Here is a 16,671-nt window from a genome sequence, read left to right on the forward strand (position 1 = left end):
ACTACTGATTGTTTATTGTAAGGCAGCCCAGATCTTCATATACAAGAAAACGAAGCCATTGTATTGACTGTACAATGTCTTATAATCAAAAGTGAAAGATTTGGGTACTGAAACATAATAACTTTGTATATATACTTATTATTTAAGAATGGTAGGCTTTTATTGAATCTGAAGTCAATCAATGAATAGGAATATGATAGACATATATTAATGTTGTATTTAAAATTATAGTATATGATATATAACATATACATATGTGTATTTCAAATTATAGTGTATGATATATAACATATACATATGTGTATTTAAAATTATAGTGTATGATATATAACATATACATATGTGTATGTATAATTATAGTATATGATATATAGCATATACATATGTGTATTTAAAATTATAGTATATGATATATAGCATATACATATGTGTATTTAAAATTATAGTGTATGATATATAGCATATACATATGTGTATTTATAATTGCAAAAAATGATTACATGTCTTTTTGTATGATCATCATCTTCAGCACGTGCTATCATTAGGATACATCCATATTTTTCAAAAATACATTCATAATTGAAAATTAAAACCCACACATCAGAACATACGCGTCGTATTGCATCACGTGATGTCGTTGTACGCTTCGTTTCCTGTGGTCATTTTCAGGTCTGCGTCGGTGTCTACAAATTAAAACAAGTAAAATAAAACATGAATCACCTATTCCGAATTTGCATATTACAGAGTTATCTGCCCTTGCGGGTAGGTATTGATTGTGACGTCATATGTTTGGGAGAGTAACGTCATACGTTTCGGAGAAAACGACGTGAATTGCGCTCACAAAATAATGACGTTACAATCTATACCTACCCGCAAGGGAGCTTACTCTGTAATATGCAAAGACGGAATATTCGTTTTTCAGTAAGTCTACATAGACACGCGATAGGTGGTTATGTCATATGATGAATTAATCTAAAACAGACTAATATCATTTGGGTAATCGGGTGGTGTAGTGGTTAAGCCGCTCGCCTTTCACTTAATTCCAGGTTAGAGCCTTTCACCTTACATAATTCCTGTCATAAACACTGAAACAATTATCTCCTATTGTTTTAAAGAGAACGAAGGAGTGTTTTCATTTAAATGACTCCTTCATGCAATACTGTTCTATCGTTTAAACGTTTCTGTCTAAATCTGAGCACGTTGGTTATTTCTAAATGTCATTATACTTACATTTCAACTTTCCAAAGATCATTGATTTTTATCATATAAGTGTTCAGGGTCTAAAACATAATTTTAATATTTGATTTAAACATATACAGTGATATAAAAAAATTGTGATTTTATTTGACCACACTTAATAGGTTAACAAAACATTATTAAAACTTGGTGGTATGTATTATATATACTTGAAAGAAATAAAGAAGACAGACAGAAAGAAATCAACTAAAACCAATTCCTAAAATTCAGTAACCAAATATAGCATTACTATTATGAATTAAACAAACCCTATATGTACCTGTGGTTTGATACAGATCCTGATACTTCCGGCCATCTTCTGTTGTATTCTCATCACCGACTTGTGTATAAAAAGGATAACATACTAAATATATATTTCTCCAAATCAGTAAGTTATAATACTATAAATAACATCATTTAATCATGTAAATGACGATCATCTTCATTGGCTTAAATCAATGTTATCATTATATAATTATTATAGTCTAAATTAACGACGCCATTTGAAGCGTCGACTTTGATGGGTTTGATTCACCATGTTTGATGATAGAGGAAAACCGCAGTACCCGGAGAAAAACCACAGACCAGCTTTCGTTACCTGGCAACTGCCCTACATGGGATTCAAACTAGCGACACAAAGGTGAAAGGATTGTGGTAATATGTCGGGACATCTTAACCACTCGGCCACCATGGCCCCTGATAGAGACTAGAACACTGACACACCAGAAAGTGTCCCGCTCAATGTGCCTTATGGTTAGAAAAATAATATCTTCATAATGAAGTTAAAGAGGTTCACTTGATGACAAATCTTGAAAGTAACTGATGACTGTATAGTACTAGAGGTCCCTGTGCGATATTGGCACCTACCAACGATCTACATTTGTTTGTCTAAAAATGGAAAGAGGGATGCTTTTTGTGCTTACAAAACTTTAAATATCAAAATCCAATATGACTGCCTGTTGGCTATTATGATGATGGATCGGTCTCAAAATGCAATATGCACAACTAAGGTCCTAGGGGGACCTACAATTACAACTTGTGAAAGATGCCTTCAGTACTTTATGAGAAACAGCGGCTACAAACTTCAACTATCAAAATCCAAGATGGCTGACTGGTGTTCATCTTGCTAACCAATCAGTAACAGACTTTAGCCGTTCGATTATGTTGTTGACCGATCCGTCACAAAATGTAATATGCACAACTAGAGCCTAGGGGAACCTTATATATGGAATTCGAGGCAAATACTTGCAGTACTATCTGAGAAATCGTAGTAACAAGAAAACGGACAGACGGACAATCGACATTGCGCAAAACCAATATTAATCTTAGTATAATTCATGAGCAACTGAAACATGTTCAGTAGTTTCATTGAATCAAATTAAGATGGAGACTTGAATATTAGGATATTAAAGTAAACCAGTGAGCATTCAAAAACGGAGAGAGAAAAATAAGTTAAAGTGATACCATCTCGATATTCGTGAGTTTACGACCACAGTCGTTATATCCACCTCTGGACTACGCCATAGAAAAACTGAATGTTATACGCGACAACAGGGTGCGACTAATATTAGAATCGGAAATGACAACAAAGCGAAATACATAGAATGGGTGTAGGATTACAGATACACAACAAATATCATGGACAATGCCGTAGTGCACATGATGGGAACACTGACCGATCACAGGCATTCAAATATGAACCAAGGTTTTCTTATATTTTTGTATTAGAAGTCATATATAGGCTATAAGGCATCGGTTTCTAATGGCAAGCAAATTGCCTCATCTAAATTAAGATCAAACCAATCTATTTCACGTCGCCTAGGTAACATTTTAGATTAAGGAATGTTCTTTTTAAACATGTTAAGTTTATCAAAAAAAAGAAGTTTTGATAATGTTGATAAAACCCGGCAACATTATCAATCTCATTTTAATTGGAATGTTTTGTGTAGTATTATCCCTTTAATAAGACTGATATATAGAGAATACATGGTTAGTATCTTACAATACAAGGTTTATTTTGGTGCGAGACTTAGGAAAGCCGAGATGACGAGGCTTTGCCGAGTCATCTTGGCTTTCCGTGTCGAGCACCAAAATAAAACTTGTATTGTAAGATACTAACCGTGTATTCTGTTTATCCTGCAACAATTATGGCATTCAAAACGAAAGCAAATTGACAGTTCCTTACTTTGTTTCGCTCGAAGCGAGACGCTTCTTTGATGCGGAGGTAAAGATTCATTCACTTAACCGAATGAGAGTGTACTCCTTTTTACTGCCGTGTGGGAAATAAATAAGCGCATTCACAAACAGTAACCGTAATTCTATTCAGTGAATATACTCAAATAACAATAAATACCCATTAAAGAATTACTTAACAATACATACCTTTGTCATGAGCCAAGAAAAAGACGACACAGCCATACGAGATTTTCGATATCTTAAAAATGACGTCATTTCGGTGAATGTGACGTCACGTTTTAGCGGACGACTGAATGACGTTTCATTCACCGGAAGGTTCAAGTTCAGGGTCAAGTTAGAAAAGTTCCGTCAGATATGGAACAAATTCACGTGATCGTATTGACGGATAAAGCACAAGTTTATCTGGCAGTAGTTATCGGTCAGTATGTGGGACAGTTGCAGGATAAATATATATATACCTGTGGATTCATATCTATAATAAAACGTCGAGGTATGAAACAAATATACTCTTTCATAAGTGGATATGAAGGATAAGGATATTATACCCTCGGGATCACAAAATGTAGTAAAACCTCGGGTAGTATATCCCTATCCGTCATATCCACGCATGAAAGAGTCTTACAATATACCTGTGGATTGATTCATATCCATGTATTCCTGGTCATCCCCAGTTGCATTCACAGCTGCACCTAATACATAAACAAATGGCTAGAATGTAGAGCTATGATAAGCGTTGTGGTGAAACTAACAACGCAGACATCATTTATTTTTGTATAACACAAGCAAAGAAATGAATCGATCACTTTTTAAAAAATCTCAAACGCCGCAATTTATTACGCCGATTCTGATTAACCTATGCAATGGCGTTAAGATTTCTGAGAAAAACAACATAACGTTATTTTAACATGTTTAGTGTTTTTTATGCCATTGATAACAAGTCAATACTTGTTATAAAAACGTTTTTCTTCAAGAAATTGTCTGCTTTTGCGCGGTGTTTTTTTCTTCTAATTCATTAATAATGACATGTACTTAATATTGATAGTATGAATCAAACAAACTATATAGGGAACAACCATCTAAATAAAAAAGACCTTCGAAATGGCCCCTGTGTATATAAGATTGAGCCCAGGATAGAATTTTAACCCGGCCGCTGATTGACTGGCTAATTATGAATTTCAAAAGTAAATATGTTTTGTGACAGGTAATTATTCCTAGGTAGCCATGATATGAATTTGGAAATTCATTTTGAAATTTAAGGATTTGTTAGTGCAAAATGCACCTGATTTCAAAATACCTACCCTGGTTGGAGTTTGAGCAGAAGGACCCAAATTTTTTTTCTATCTAGTGTTATATGAGAACCTACATGTAGACTTTAATTATAGAACACAATAGCCAACTAATATTCCTTTGTCTTAATAATACAGTACAAAACTTTAACAAAGTTTAACACTGTGGTCTATGTAAAATTATGATGTGGTTGTTCCCTATAGGGCAAAGAACAAACCATACATATATACCTTTAGATTGATTCATATCCATGTACCCGTTATCTTGTATCGTATTATCAGTGGTACCTAATGTGTAGATAAAGACTCACACGTTAAGGTATATTCTCTCTAGAGGTCTGTGATAGAACTAGAATAAAGTAGATTTCGGTTGAACGTATTATGTATACAATTACAAATTCAGAAAAGAATATCCAGAAAGCATTACATCATCAAAATGTCCGAATTTTACATATTTTTATATCTTTCATTGTCACTGAATTATGTCCCTTGGCCTATGGCGGTACAGTTGCATATATGTCAATATTTACATTTTGACAGTTTTATTTTACCGGAACATTAAGTTAAAAATAAAAAGTCATTTGGAATATGCAATTGACACACCAGTAAACAACAACAAATTAAAGTTTTTCCTTAAGCATTCCCTACGTATTCCGTGTGTTGTTGATTACCGATCATTGAATGAAATAATCCAACTGATATTCATACTTAAACATACATAACTACTGTTGGATTCATGAGCCTTTAACACTATTAGTATGAGCCAAATTAACCATATATACCTGCGGATTGATACAACTCTAGATACTCCCGGTCATCTTTGTTAGCGTTCTCAGTGGCACCTAATGCATAGAAAATGTTGAAAGTACTGCAACACGAACAAACTTAATTTTGTTGTGCTAATTATAAATTTGTATAATTCAGAGTTATGTGCGTTAATGGGTAGGTATTTATTGTAACGTTTCAAAGTTCAGGGCGTAAGGTTTTACTTTAAGAGAATATAATGCGAGTTTCACTCACAGACTTATGACGTTTCAATGGATACCTCCCCGCATGGGAGGTAACTCTGTAATGTCTACTTGGAGTTCACTGATAAACTTTAAATGTTATTCTTCTTTTTATGTTTCCATCGGCAGACTTCAAACATTTATTTTGATTTAGATTTTTGAATAAGAAATTAAAATATTACTCATCGCCCTTAACACAAACAATATATTTTGTTACAACATTGGTATATACTTCATCGCTCTTAACAAAAATTTATCACCAGCAACCAGTGGATTCATTGGTATATGACTCATCGCTCTTAACAAAACAGAGTTACAACATTGGTATATACTCATCGCTCTTAACAAAACAATATTTCACAGCAACCAGTTACAACATTGGTATATTTCGCTCTTAACAAAAAAATTTCACAGCAACATTGGTAGTTATCGCTCTTAACAAAAATATGGTATTAACAACACAGCTTACAATATTGGTATATACTCATCGCTCTTAACAAAAATATATCACAGCAAACCAGTTACAACATTGGTATATACTCATCGCTCTTAACAAAAATATATCACAGCAACCAGTTACAACATTGGTATATACTCATCGCTCTTAACAAAAAATATATATCACAGCAACCAGTTACAACATTGGTATATACTCATCGCTCTTAACAAAAAATATATCACAGCAAACCAGTTACAACATTGGTATATACTCATCGCTTCTTAACAAAAAATATATCACGCTCTTAACATCACAGCAACAGTTACAACATTGGTATATACTCATCGCTCTTAACAAAAATATATCACAGCAACCAGTTACAACATTGGTATATACTCATCGCTCTTAACAAAAAATATATCACAGCAACCAGTTACAACATTGGTATATACTCATCGCTCTTAACAAAAATATATCACAGCAACCAGTTACAACATTGGTATATACTCATCGCTCTTAACAAAACAATATATCACAGCAACCAGTTACAACATTGGTATATACTCATCGCTCTTAACAAAAATATATCACAGCAACCAGTTACAACATTGGTATATACTCATCGCTCTTAACAAAAATATATCACAGCAACCAGTATATAACACAACCAGTTACAACATTGGTATATACTCATCGCTCTTAACAAAACAATATATCACAGCAACCAGTTACAACATTGGTATATACTCATCGCTCTTAACAAAAAATATATCACAGCAACCAGTTACAACATTGGTATATACTCATCGCTCTTAACAAAAAAATATATCACAGCAACCAGTTACAACATTGGTATATACTCATCGCTCTTAACAAAACAATATATCACAGCAACCAGTTACAACATTGGTATATACTCATCATCGCTCTTAACAAAAATATATCACAGCAACCAGTTACAACATTGGTATATACTCATCGCTCTTAACAAAAATATATCACAGCAACCAGTTACAACATTGGTATATACTCATCGCTCTTAACAAAACAATATATCACAGCAACCAGTTACAACATTGGTATATACTCATCGCTCTTAACAAAACAATATATCACAGCAACCAGTTACAACATTGGTATATACTCATCGCTCTTAACAAAAAAATATATCACAGCAACCAGTTACAACATTGGTATATACTCATCGCTCTTAACAAAAATATATCACAGCAACCAGTTACAACATTGGTATATACTCATCGCTCTTAACAAAAAATATATCACAGCAACCAGTTACAACATTGGTATATAATCATCGCTCTTAACAAAACAATATATCACAGCAACCAGTTACAACATTGGTATATACTCATCGCTCTTAACAAAACAATATATCACAGCAACCAGTTACAACATTGGTATATACTCATATCGCTCTTTACAAAAACAATATATTCCACAGCTAACCAGTTACAACATTTGTATTTACCCATTCGCTCTTATTAACAAAACAATATATCCACAGCATCAAGTTACAACATTGGTATATACTCATCGCTCTTAACAAAACAATATATCACAGCAACAGTTACAACATTGGTATATACTACATCGATCTTAACAATAACAATATATCACAGCAACCAGTTACAACATTGGTATATATATCGTTCTTAACAAAAACAATATATCACAGCAAACCAGTTACAACATTTGTATATACTCATCGCTCTTAACATAAAAACAATATATCACAGCAACCAGTTACAACAATTTGCGTTTTATATCATCGCTCTTAACAAAACAATATATCACAGCAACCAGTTACAACATTTGTGTTTTATATACTCATAGGCCTTAACAAAAAAATTTAATCACAGCATACCAGTTACAACCTTTTGGGTATATATCATCGCTCTTAACAAAAAATATATCACAGCAACCCAGTTACAACATTGGTATATACTCATCGCTCTTAACAAAAAAAAAAATATAACAAAAATTGGTTTACAATATATCACTCAGCTTTCTTAACAAAATATATACAGCACAGTTACAACATGGTCATATACTATCGCTCTTAACAAAACAATATATCACAGCAACCAGTTACAATAATTGGTATATACTCATCGCTCTTAACAAAAATATATCACAGCAACCAGTTACAACATTGGTATATACTCATCGCTCTTAACAAAAAATATATCACAGCAACCAGTTACAACATTGGTATATACTCATCGCTCTTAACAAAAAATATATCACAGCAACAGTTACAACATTGGTATATACTCATCGCCTTAACAAAAATAAATCACAGCAACCAGTTACAATATTGGTATATATTCTCATGAAAGAAAACGGATTTCCATTAACAAAACAATATATCACAGTACTAAGAGAGAAAGAGAGGGAGAGTTACAAACAACGTCCTTGTAGTCTATAAATCACGATATTCAGAAGCGTTTTACATCAACATCTATATAGTGTTACTAAAATATAGGAGATTGAATAATATTAAAGGAAGTTATAGGTACATCATAAACATTAGTAGTGACATTAACATTATAGGAATTTATAGGACATTCATAAAAACATAATATGACATTATAGGACATTGACATTATAGGGACATTATAGGACATTATAGGACATCTTATAGGACATTGATATTATAGGACACATTATAAGGACATCATATGACATTATAGACATTATAGGACATTGACATTATAGGGCATTATAGGACATAAGACAGCATTATAGGACATTATAGGACATTATAGTACAGGAACATCATAAGACCATTATAGGACATTAACGACATTATAGGACATTCATATGACATTATAGGACATTATACGGACAGTCAACTAGGACATTATAGGGATCATTATAGGACATCAAAACATTATAGGACATTATTAGACATTATAGGACATTAGACATTATAGTACACATAAGACATTATGAGGACATTAACATTATAGGACATTATAGGACACCATAAGACATTATAGGACATTTAACATTATAGGGACATTATAGGACATTAACATTATAGGACATTATAGGACATTATTGGACATTATAGGGACATTATAGGACATTAACATTATAGGACATTATAGGACATTATAGGACATTAACATTATAGGACATTATAGTACATTAACATATAGGACATTATAGGACATTTATAGGACATTAACATTATAGGACATTATAGGACATCATAAGACATTATAGGACATAATAGGAACACCATAAGACATTATAGGGACATTATAGGACATTAACATATAGGACATTTATAGGACATATAACATTATAGGACATTATAGGACATCATAAGACATTATAGGACATTATAGGACATCATAAGACATTATAGGACATTATAGGACATCATAAGACATTATAGGACATTATATGACATTAGGACATTTTAAGACATTATAGGACATTAACATTATAGGACATTATAGGAACATTAACATTATAGGACATTATAGGACATTAACATTATAGGACATTATAGGACATTTAAGGACATTATAAGACATTATAGGACATCATAAGACATTATAGGACATTATAGGACATCATAAGACATTATAGGACATCATAAGACATTATAGGACATTATAGGACATCATAAGACATTATAGGACATCATTAGACATTATAGGACATCATAAGACATTATAGGACATTATAGGACATCATAAGACATTATAGGACATTATAGGACATCATAAGACATTATAGGACATCATAAGACATTATAGGACATTATAGGACATCATAAGACATTATAGGACATCATAAGACATTATAGGACATTATAGGACATCATAAGACATTATAGGACATCATAAGACATTATTAGGACATTAAACATTATAGGACATTATAGGACACCATAAGACATTATAGGACATAACATTATAGACATTATATAGTAGGACAATATGGACATTATAGGACATTATAGGACATCATAAGACATTATAGGACATCATTAGACATTATAGGACATCATTAGACATTATAGGACATCATAAAGACATTATAGGACATCATTAGACATTATAGGACATTCATATAGACATTATAGGACATCATTAGACATTATAGGACATCATTAGACATTATAGGACATCATTAGACATTATAGGACATCATAAGACATTATAGGACATCATAAGACATTATAGGACATCATAAGACATTATAGGACATTATAGGACATCATAAGACATTATAGGACATCATAAGACATTATAGGACATTATAGGACATCATAAGACATTATAGGACATCATAAGACATTATAGGACATTATAGGACATCATTAGACATTATAGGACATCATTAGACATTATAGGACATCATTAGGACATTATAGGACATCATTAAGACATTATAGGACATCATTAGACATTATAGGACATCATTAGACATTATAGGACATCATTAGACATTATAGGACATCATTATAGACATCATAGACATTATAGGACATCATTAGACATTATAGGACATCATTAGACATTATAGGACATCATTAGACATTATAGGACATCATTAGACATTATAGGACATCATAGACATTATAGGACATCATTAGACATTATAGGACATCATTAGACATTATAGGACATCATTAGACATTATAGGACATCATTAGACATTATAGGACATCATTAGACATTATAGGACATCATTAGACATTATAGGACATCATTAGACATTATAGGACATCATATAGGACATTATAGGACATTATAGGACATTATAGGACATCATAAGACATTATAGGACATCATAAGACATTATAGGACATTATAGGACATCATAAGACATCATAAGACATTATAGGACATCATAAGACATTATAGGACATCATAAGACATTATAGGACATTATAGGACATCATAGGACATCATAAGACATTATAGGACATCATAAGACATTATAGGACATTATAGGACATCATAAGACATTATAGGACATCATAAGACATTATAGGACATCATAAGACATTATAGGACATTATAGGACATTATAGGACATCATTAGACATTATAGGACATCATTAGACATTATAGGACATCATTAGACATTATAGGACATCATTAGACATTATAGGACATCATTAAGACATTATAGGACAATCATTATAGGACATCATTAAGGACATCATTAGACATTATAGGACATCATATAGGACATATAAGACATCATAAGACATTATAGGACATCATAAGACATTATAGGACATTATAGGACATCATAAGACATTATAGGACATTATAGGACATCATTAGACATTATAGGACATTATAGGACACATAAGAACATTATAGGACATCATTAGGACATTATAGGACATCATAAGACATTATAGGACATCATTAGACATTATAGGACATCATTAGACATTATAGGACATCATTAGACATTATAGGACATCATAAGACATTATAGGACATCATAAGACATCATAAGACATTATAGGACATCATAAGACATCATAAGACATTATAGGACATTATTAGACATTATAGGACATCATTAGACATTATAGGACATCATCATTAGACATTATAGGACATCATAAGACATTATAGGACATCATTAGACATTATAGGACATCATTAGACATTATAGGACATCCAAGACATTATAGGACACATTAGACATTATAGGACATCATAAGACATTATAGGACATCATTAGACATTATAGGACATCATATAGGACACATATAATATAGGACATAACATTATAGGACATTATAGGACATCATTATAGGACATTATAGGACATCATTAGACATTATAGGACATCATTAGACATTATAGGACATCATTAGACATTATAGGACATCATTAGACATTATAGGACATCATTAGACATTATAGGACATCATTAGACATTATAGGACATCATTAGACATTATAGGACATCATTAGACATTATAGGACATCATAAGACATTATAGGACATCATAAGACATTATAGGACATCATAAGACATCATAAGACATTATAGGACATCATAAGACATTATAGGACATCATAGGACATTATAGGACATCATAAGACATTATAGGACATCATAAGACATTATAGGACATCATTAGACATTATAGGACATCATAAGACATTATAGGACATCATAAGACATTATAGGACATCATAGGACATCATAAGACATCATAAGACATTATAGGACATCATAAGACATCATAAGACATTATAGGACAGTTAGCTCCATTACAATCTTTTCCATTTTTTGCTATCAATATATTTTTTTATATTCATAGTCCAGCAAGATTACTTTAAAAGAGAAAACAAATATAAAGGGAAAAATTCACTAAAATGTTGATATTCACTGCAATAAATAATGATATAAAAGAAGCATTACAAAATTAAATGAAATAATAGTAATAAACTCACGTTCGTCGCTCCCCGTTTGAGGTGCATGTTTTGATACTGTAGTTGGAACATTCTCCCTCCTCACCTCTCCGTCCGCTGAAGCATACACGTGGTAAGGATCTGTAAATATGACAAGACATCTTTAGTTGTCGTATTGTTTAGTACCTACACATGATTTTATTTTCTCCAGATAATTTACTATCATATAATTTTCCCATCAAAGCTATTAATTTATTTCAGATATTTTCTTTCAAATTATTAAAATATACGTATGATTATCGTAGTCTTAGACTTTTCAAAAATATTTAAAAACGATTCAATTTGAAAACAAAACAAGGAATTGCTATTTTTTATTAAAAATAAAAGATGATTAAAAAAACAAGATGTAAGAAAAAAGTTAGCGTTGGTGACTAGATATCTAAAACAAAAGATAATATGCCCTTCACATCTTGTGAATTAGTAATGTCTTTGAGTTCGTGGGTTCTGGCAGTGATTGTATTTTCACTATTTTTCTGTTCTGTTAAATATATTGCAAAATTATATTATATCATAAACTTAAATGTATATATTTTTATTGCTTTTAAAATCTCGCCATTGATGGGCTGATTAACGGCGTAACGATTTTGAAAAAGGTGTATTTCAGGCAAATTGAAATTTCACATTATAGAATTAAATAAATTGAATAAAAAATGTACATTTGTATGGATGATCTTTAACACAAATAGCAACAATAATGTTAACAGCGATACTCTCTTTTTGGCACATTACAAAATAATCTTGAGAATAATTATCGATTGAAATGCCAATGTCTTTATGCAAACATTCCGTTATTTTTCTATTTAAAGATATGACCTTTATATTTAAAAACGATTCAATTTGCCATTAAAAGTTGCAAAAGTTATTAACTATCCATCCTCATCATAAAAAGAAATAATTAAAATACATTAAATGTTAATTTTCATAACGCGGATCGTCCTAAATATCGCGCGTTAGTTGACTATCACTCCGCCAGACGGCAAAAGAGCGAAATAATTTCAGTAGTTATCATATATGACGCAGGAAATCTTGAATTTGTTCGGTGTTGTTACCTCATCTTAGGCTATAAATATGCATTTTATGATATTATTAATGTTTTTATGAAACCTTTAACTTTTACTAATTTGGTAGTAGGCCTTTAACGCCATAATTGCATCACTAATACCTTTAATGTTGAGATATGGTGCATACAAAGGAACAAATACTTTACTGGTGTATTGTTTAAGATTCACCGTATGTCATGAAAGATTTTCGTCCTTTTTATTATCCAAAATCAATTAATTCCTGTCTTATAAGTTTTCAGTACGCAGCTTTGGGACGATTGCATAGAATGTTTTAAAAATAAATCAATAAAGCAGAAAAATAAAATGTTTAAAGTGAAAGTTATCTCGATATTCCAGAGTTAATATTTATGTCTTTTAATTCACTCCTGGATTATGTTATAGGGAAACCAAAACTTAAGATTTTCTGTAACAACAGGACTAGTATTAGAACCGGAAAGGACATTATAGGACATCATAAGACATTATAGGACATCATAAGACATTATAGGACATCATATGACATTATAGGACATCATGACATTATAGGACATTATAGGACATCATAAGACATTATAGGACATTATAGGACATTATAGGACATCATAAGACATTATAGGACATCATAAGACATTATAGGACATCATTAGACATTATAGGACATCATTAGACATTATAGGACATCATTAGACATTATAGGACATCATAAGACATTATAGGACATCATTAGACATTATAGGACATCATTAGACATTATAGGACATCATTAGACATTATAGGACATCATTAGACATTATAGGACATCCTAAGACATTATAGGACATCATAAGATAGGACATCATAAGACATTATAGGACATTATAAGACATTATAGGACATTATAGGACATCATAAGACATTATAGGACATTATAGGACATCATAAGACATTATAGGACATTAACATTATAGGACATTATAGGACATCTAAAACTTTTGCTAATTTGGTAGTAGGCCTTTAACGCCATAATTGAATCACTAATACCTTTAATGCAGAGATATGGTGCATACAAAGGAACAAATACTTTACTGGTGTATTGTTTAAGATTCACCGTATGTCATGAAAGATTTTCGTCCTTTTTATTATCCAAAATCAATTAATTCCTGTCTTATAAGTTTTCAGTACGCAGCTTTGGGACGATTGCATAGAATGTTTTAAAAATAAATCAATAAAGCAGAAAAATAAAATGTTTAAAGTGAAAGTTATCTCGATATTCCAGAGTTAATATTTATGTCTTTTAATTCACTCCTGGATTATGTTATAGGGAAACCAAAACTTAAGATTTTCTGTAACAACAGGACTAGTATTAGAACCGGAAAGGAGAACAAATTCGGATCAGAATATATTAAATGAATGTAGGATAAAAAATACATAAAAACCATGCTACACAATCGATTATGTCGTAGTGCTCCATCCCCGATACTCCAGGGGTTACTATCATTGATATTATATTCACCCCTGGACTATATCATAGTAAAACTGGAGGCAACAAAACAGTACGGGTAATTTAGTGATTTGGTGTATTAAAAGAACCGTATAACGGTACGCTGTGGTTGACTGTGTACTTTAAGATAGGCGTGGATCTCTCTGTAGTCTTAAAAGGAAATCTTTGAACACCTTTGATTGGTTCAGATTTTTTTCTTCAGGGTTGCCCTCAGTTTTACTATGAGATAGTCCAGGGGTAGACATACCGTCAACGTTAGTAACCTCTGGAGTTTTGAGGACGTCATTCAGCCAGAAATCTCTTAAGTAAAAAATAAAGTTTCGGTATTCATAATTTACCAGATGTAGGGGGTACCGGCAGAAATCGCTTGTACGAGGGTTGAATCGCTTTTTACGAGGGGCATGGGGGAGGGGGTTGACACAGAGAGGAGAATTATCGCATTTCAAAACGGAAACATCAGCAGAATTTGGCTGATATCTTGTGCCGAGGAACGTAGAACGTAAATGTATTTTTCGGAATCATGGACATCGTAATTATCCATCCATACCCGGCTCAATTAATTTAAAAGACAGAAAATGTTAAAACTGATTCTCCGATAACGAGGGTAGGGAGTGGAGGTCGCTTGCAATTATAGTATTATGAGGGGGGAGGCTCGCTTCAACCTACCAGTAGAAGATGTTTCAGCACCCAACATTAACGACTTTGAACAGGGGCTGTATAATAATTTGAAGCATCAGGATATATTATTTAACTATAAGGCTATTGCACCACAACTAGAACATGGACTTTAACCATTATAAGTATACTTTATGAGTCCGGTGAAGAGAAACTATATAGTTCATGTACATGGATTTCTTTATAATTTATATTTGACAGAAAAGTTTCTGCTGAATGTAATGTGACATTCACTGCAATAATATATTGTATATGGGAAGCATTCAACAATTGATGAAATAATAGTAATTAACTCACGTTTGTCGGTCTCCGTATGAGGTCCCTGTTTTGCTACTGTAGTAATTAAAACACTCCCCCTCCTTACCTCTGCTGAAGCATACAAGTGGTATGGATCTGTAAATATGATTATTTATATTAGATACATTAAGGTTCTTCTAAATCAGAGACTAAATCAATTCACCAGGGAATGTTAGGGGAGATTACATAATCATCATCCAATTGACCTTCGGACCGTTTCCGAATACAATTGTTTTTCATATCATATATTATGGTTATAATGTCTTATTATAATATAAGTACTTTAAATATTTAAAGTAGCATGCATAATAATTTTTCATTTTTGATCATATAGCAACATTTCTTTATCAAAAGCTACGAAAAAATAAAATAAGAAAACACCATGATTTAAAAAAAAGTAATTTGAAAACAACAAAATGCAAGCAAAAAATAGTATTAGTTAATATATATTCAAAACCGAAGATAATTTACCCTTCATATCTTCAGGACTAGCATTGTCTTGGAGTTTTCGGTTTCTGGCAGAAATT

The 16,671-nt window shown here is 31.9% G+C and overlaps 1 protein-coding gene across 3 annotated transcripts; it reads right to left on the reverse strand.

The window, feature by feature from the left end:
• Positions 1–324: 324 nt before the first annotated feature.
• On the reverse strand, positions 325–16,660 carry LOC138306186 (uncharacterized). Of its 3 annotated transcripts, XM_069246582.1 has the most exons (9): positions 16,616–16,660; positions 16,145–16,240; positions 12,635–12,733; positions 5,501–5,560; positions 4,950–5,006; positions 4,062–4,121; positions 1,517–1,576; positions 1,231–1,280; positions 325–683 (listed from the first exon to the last, which is right to left on the reverse strand). In XM_069246582.1, exons 1-8 carry the CDS (start codon positions 16,620–16,622, stop codon positions 1,249–1,251), a joined length of 471 nt encoding a protein of 156 aa, XP_069102683.1. In that variant the 5' UTR covers positions 16,623–16,660; the 3' UTR covers positions 325–683; positions 1,231–1,248. The 3 variants fall into 3 exon arrangements, with proteins under 3 accessions (XP_069102683.1, XP_069102685.1, XP_069102684.1); XM_069246584.1 differs by lacking the exon at positions 5,501–5,560; XM_069246583.1 differs by lacking the exon at positions 4,950–5,006.
• Positions 16,661–16,671: the final 11 nt, after the last annotated feature.

The sequence above is a fragment of the Argopecten irradians genome, chromosome 13 (assembly GCF_041381155.1).
Source record: "Argopecten irradians isolate NY chromosome 13, Ai_NY, whole genome shotgun sequence".
Classification (NCBI taxonomy): Eukaryota; Metazoa; Mollusca; class Bivalvia; order Pectinida; family Pectinidae; genus Argopecten; species Argopecten irradians.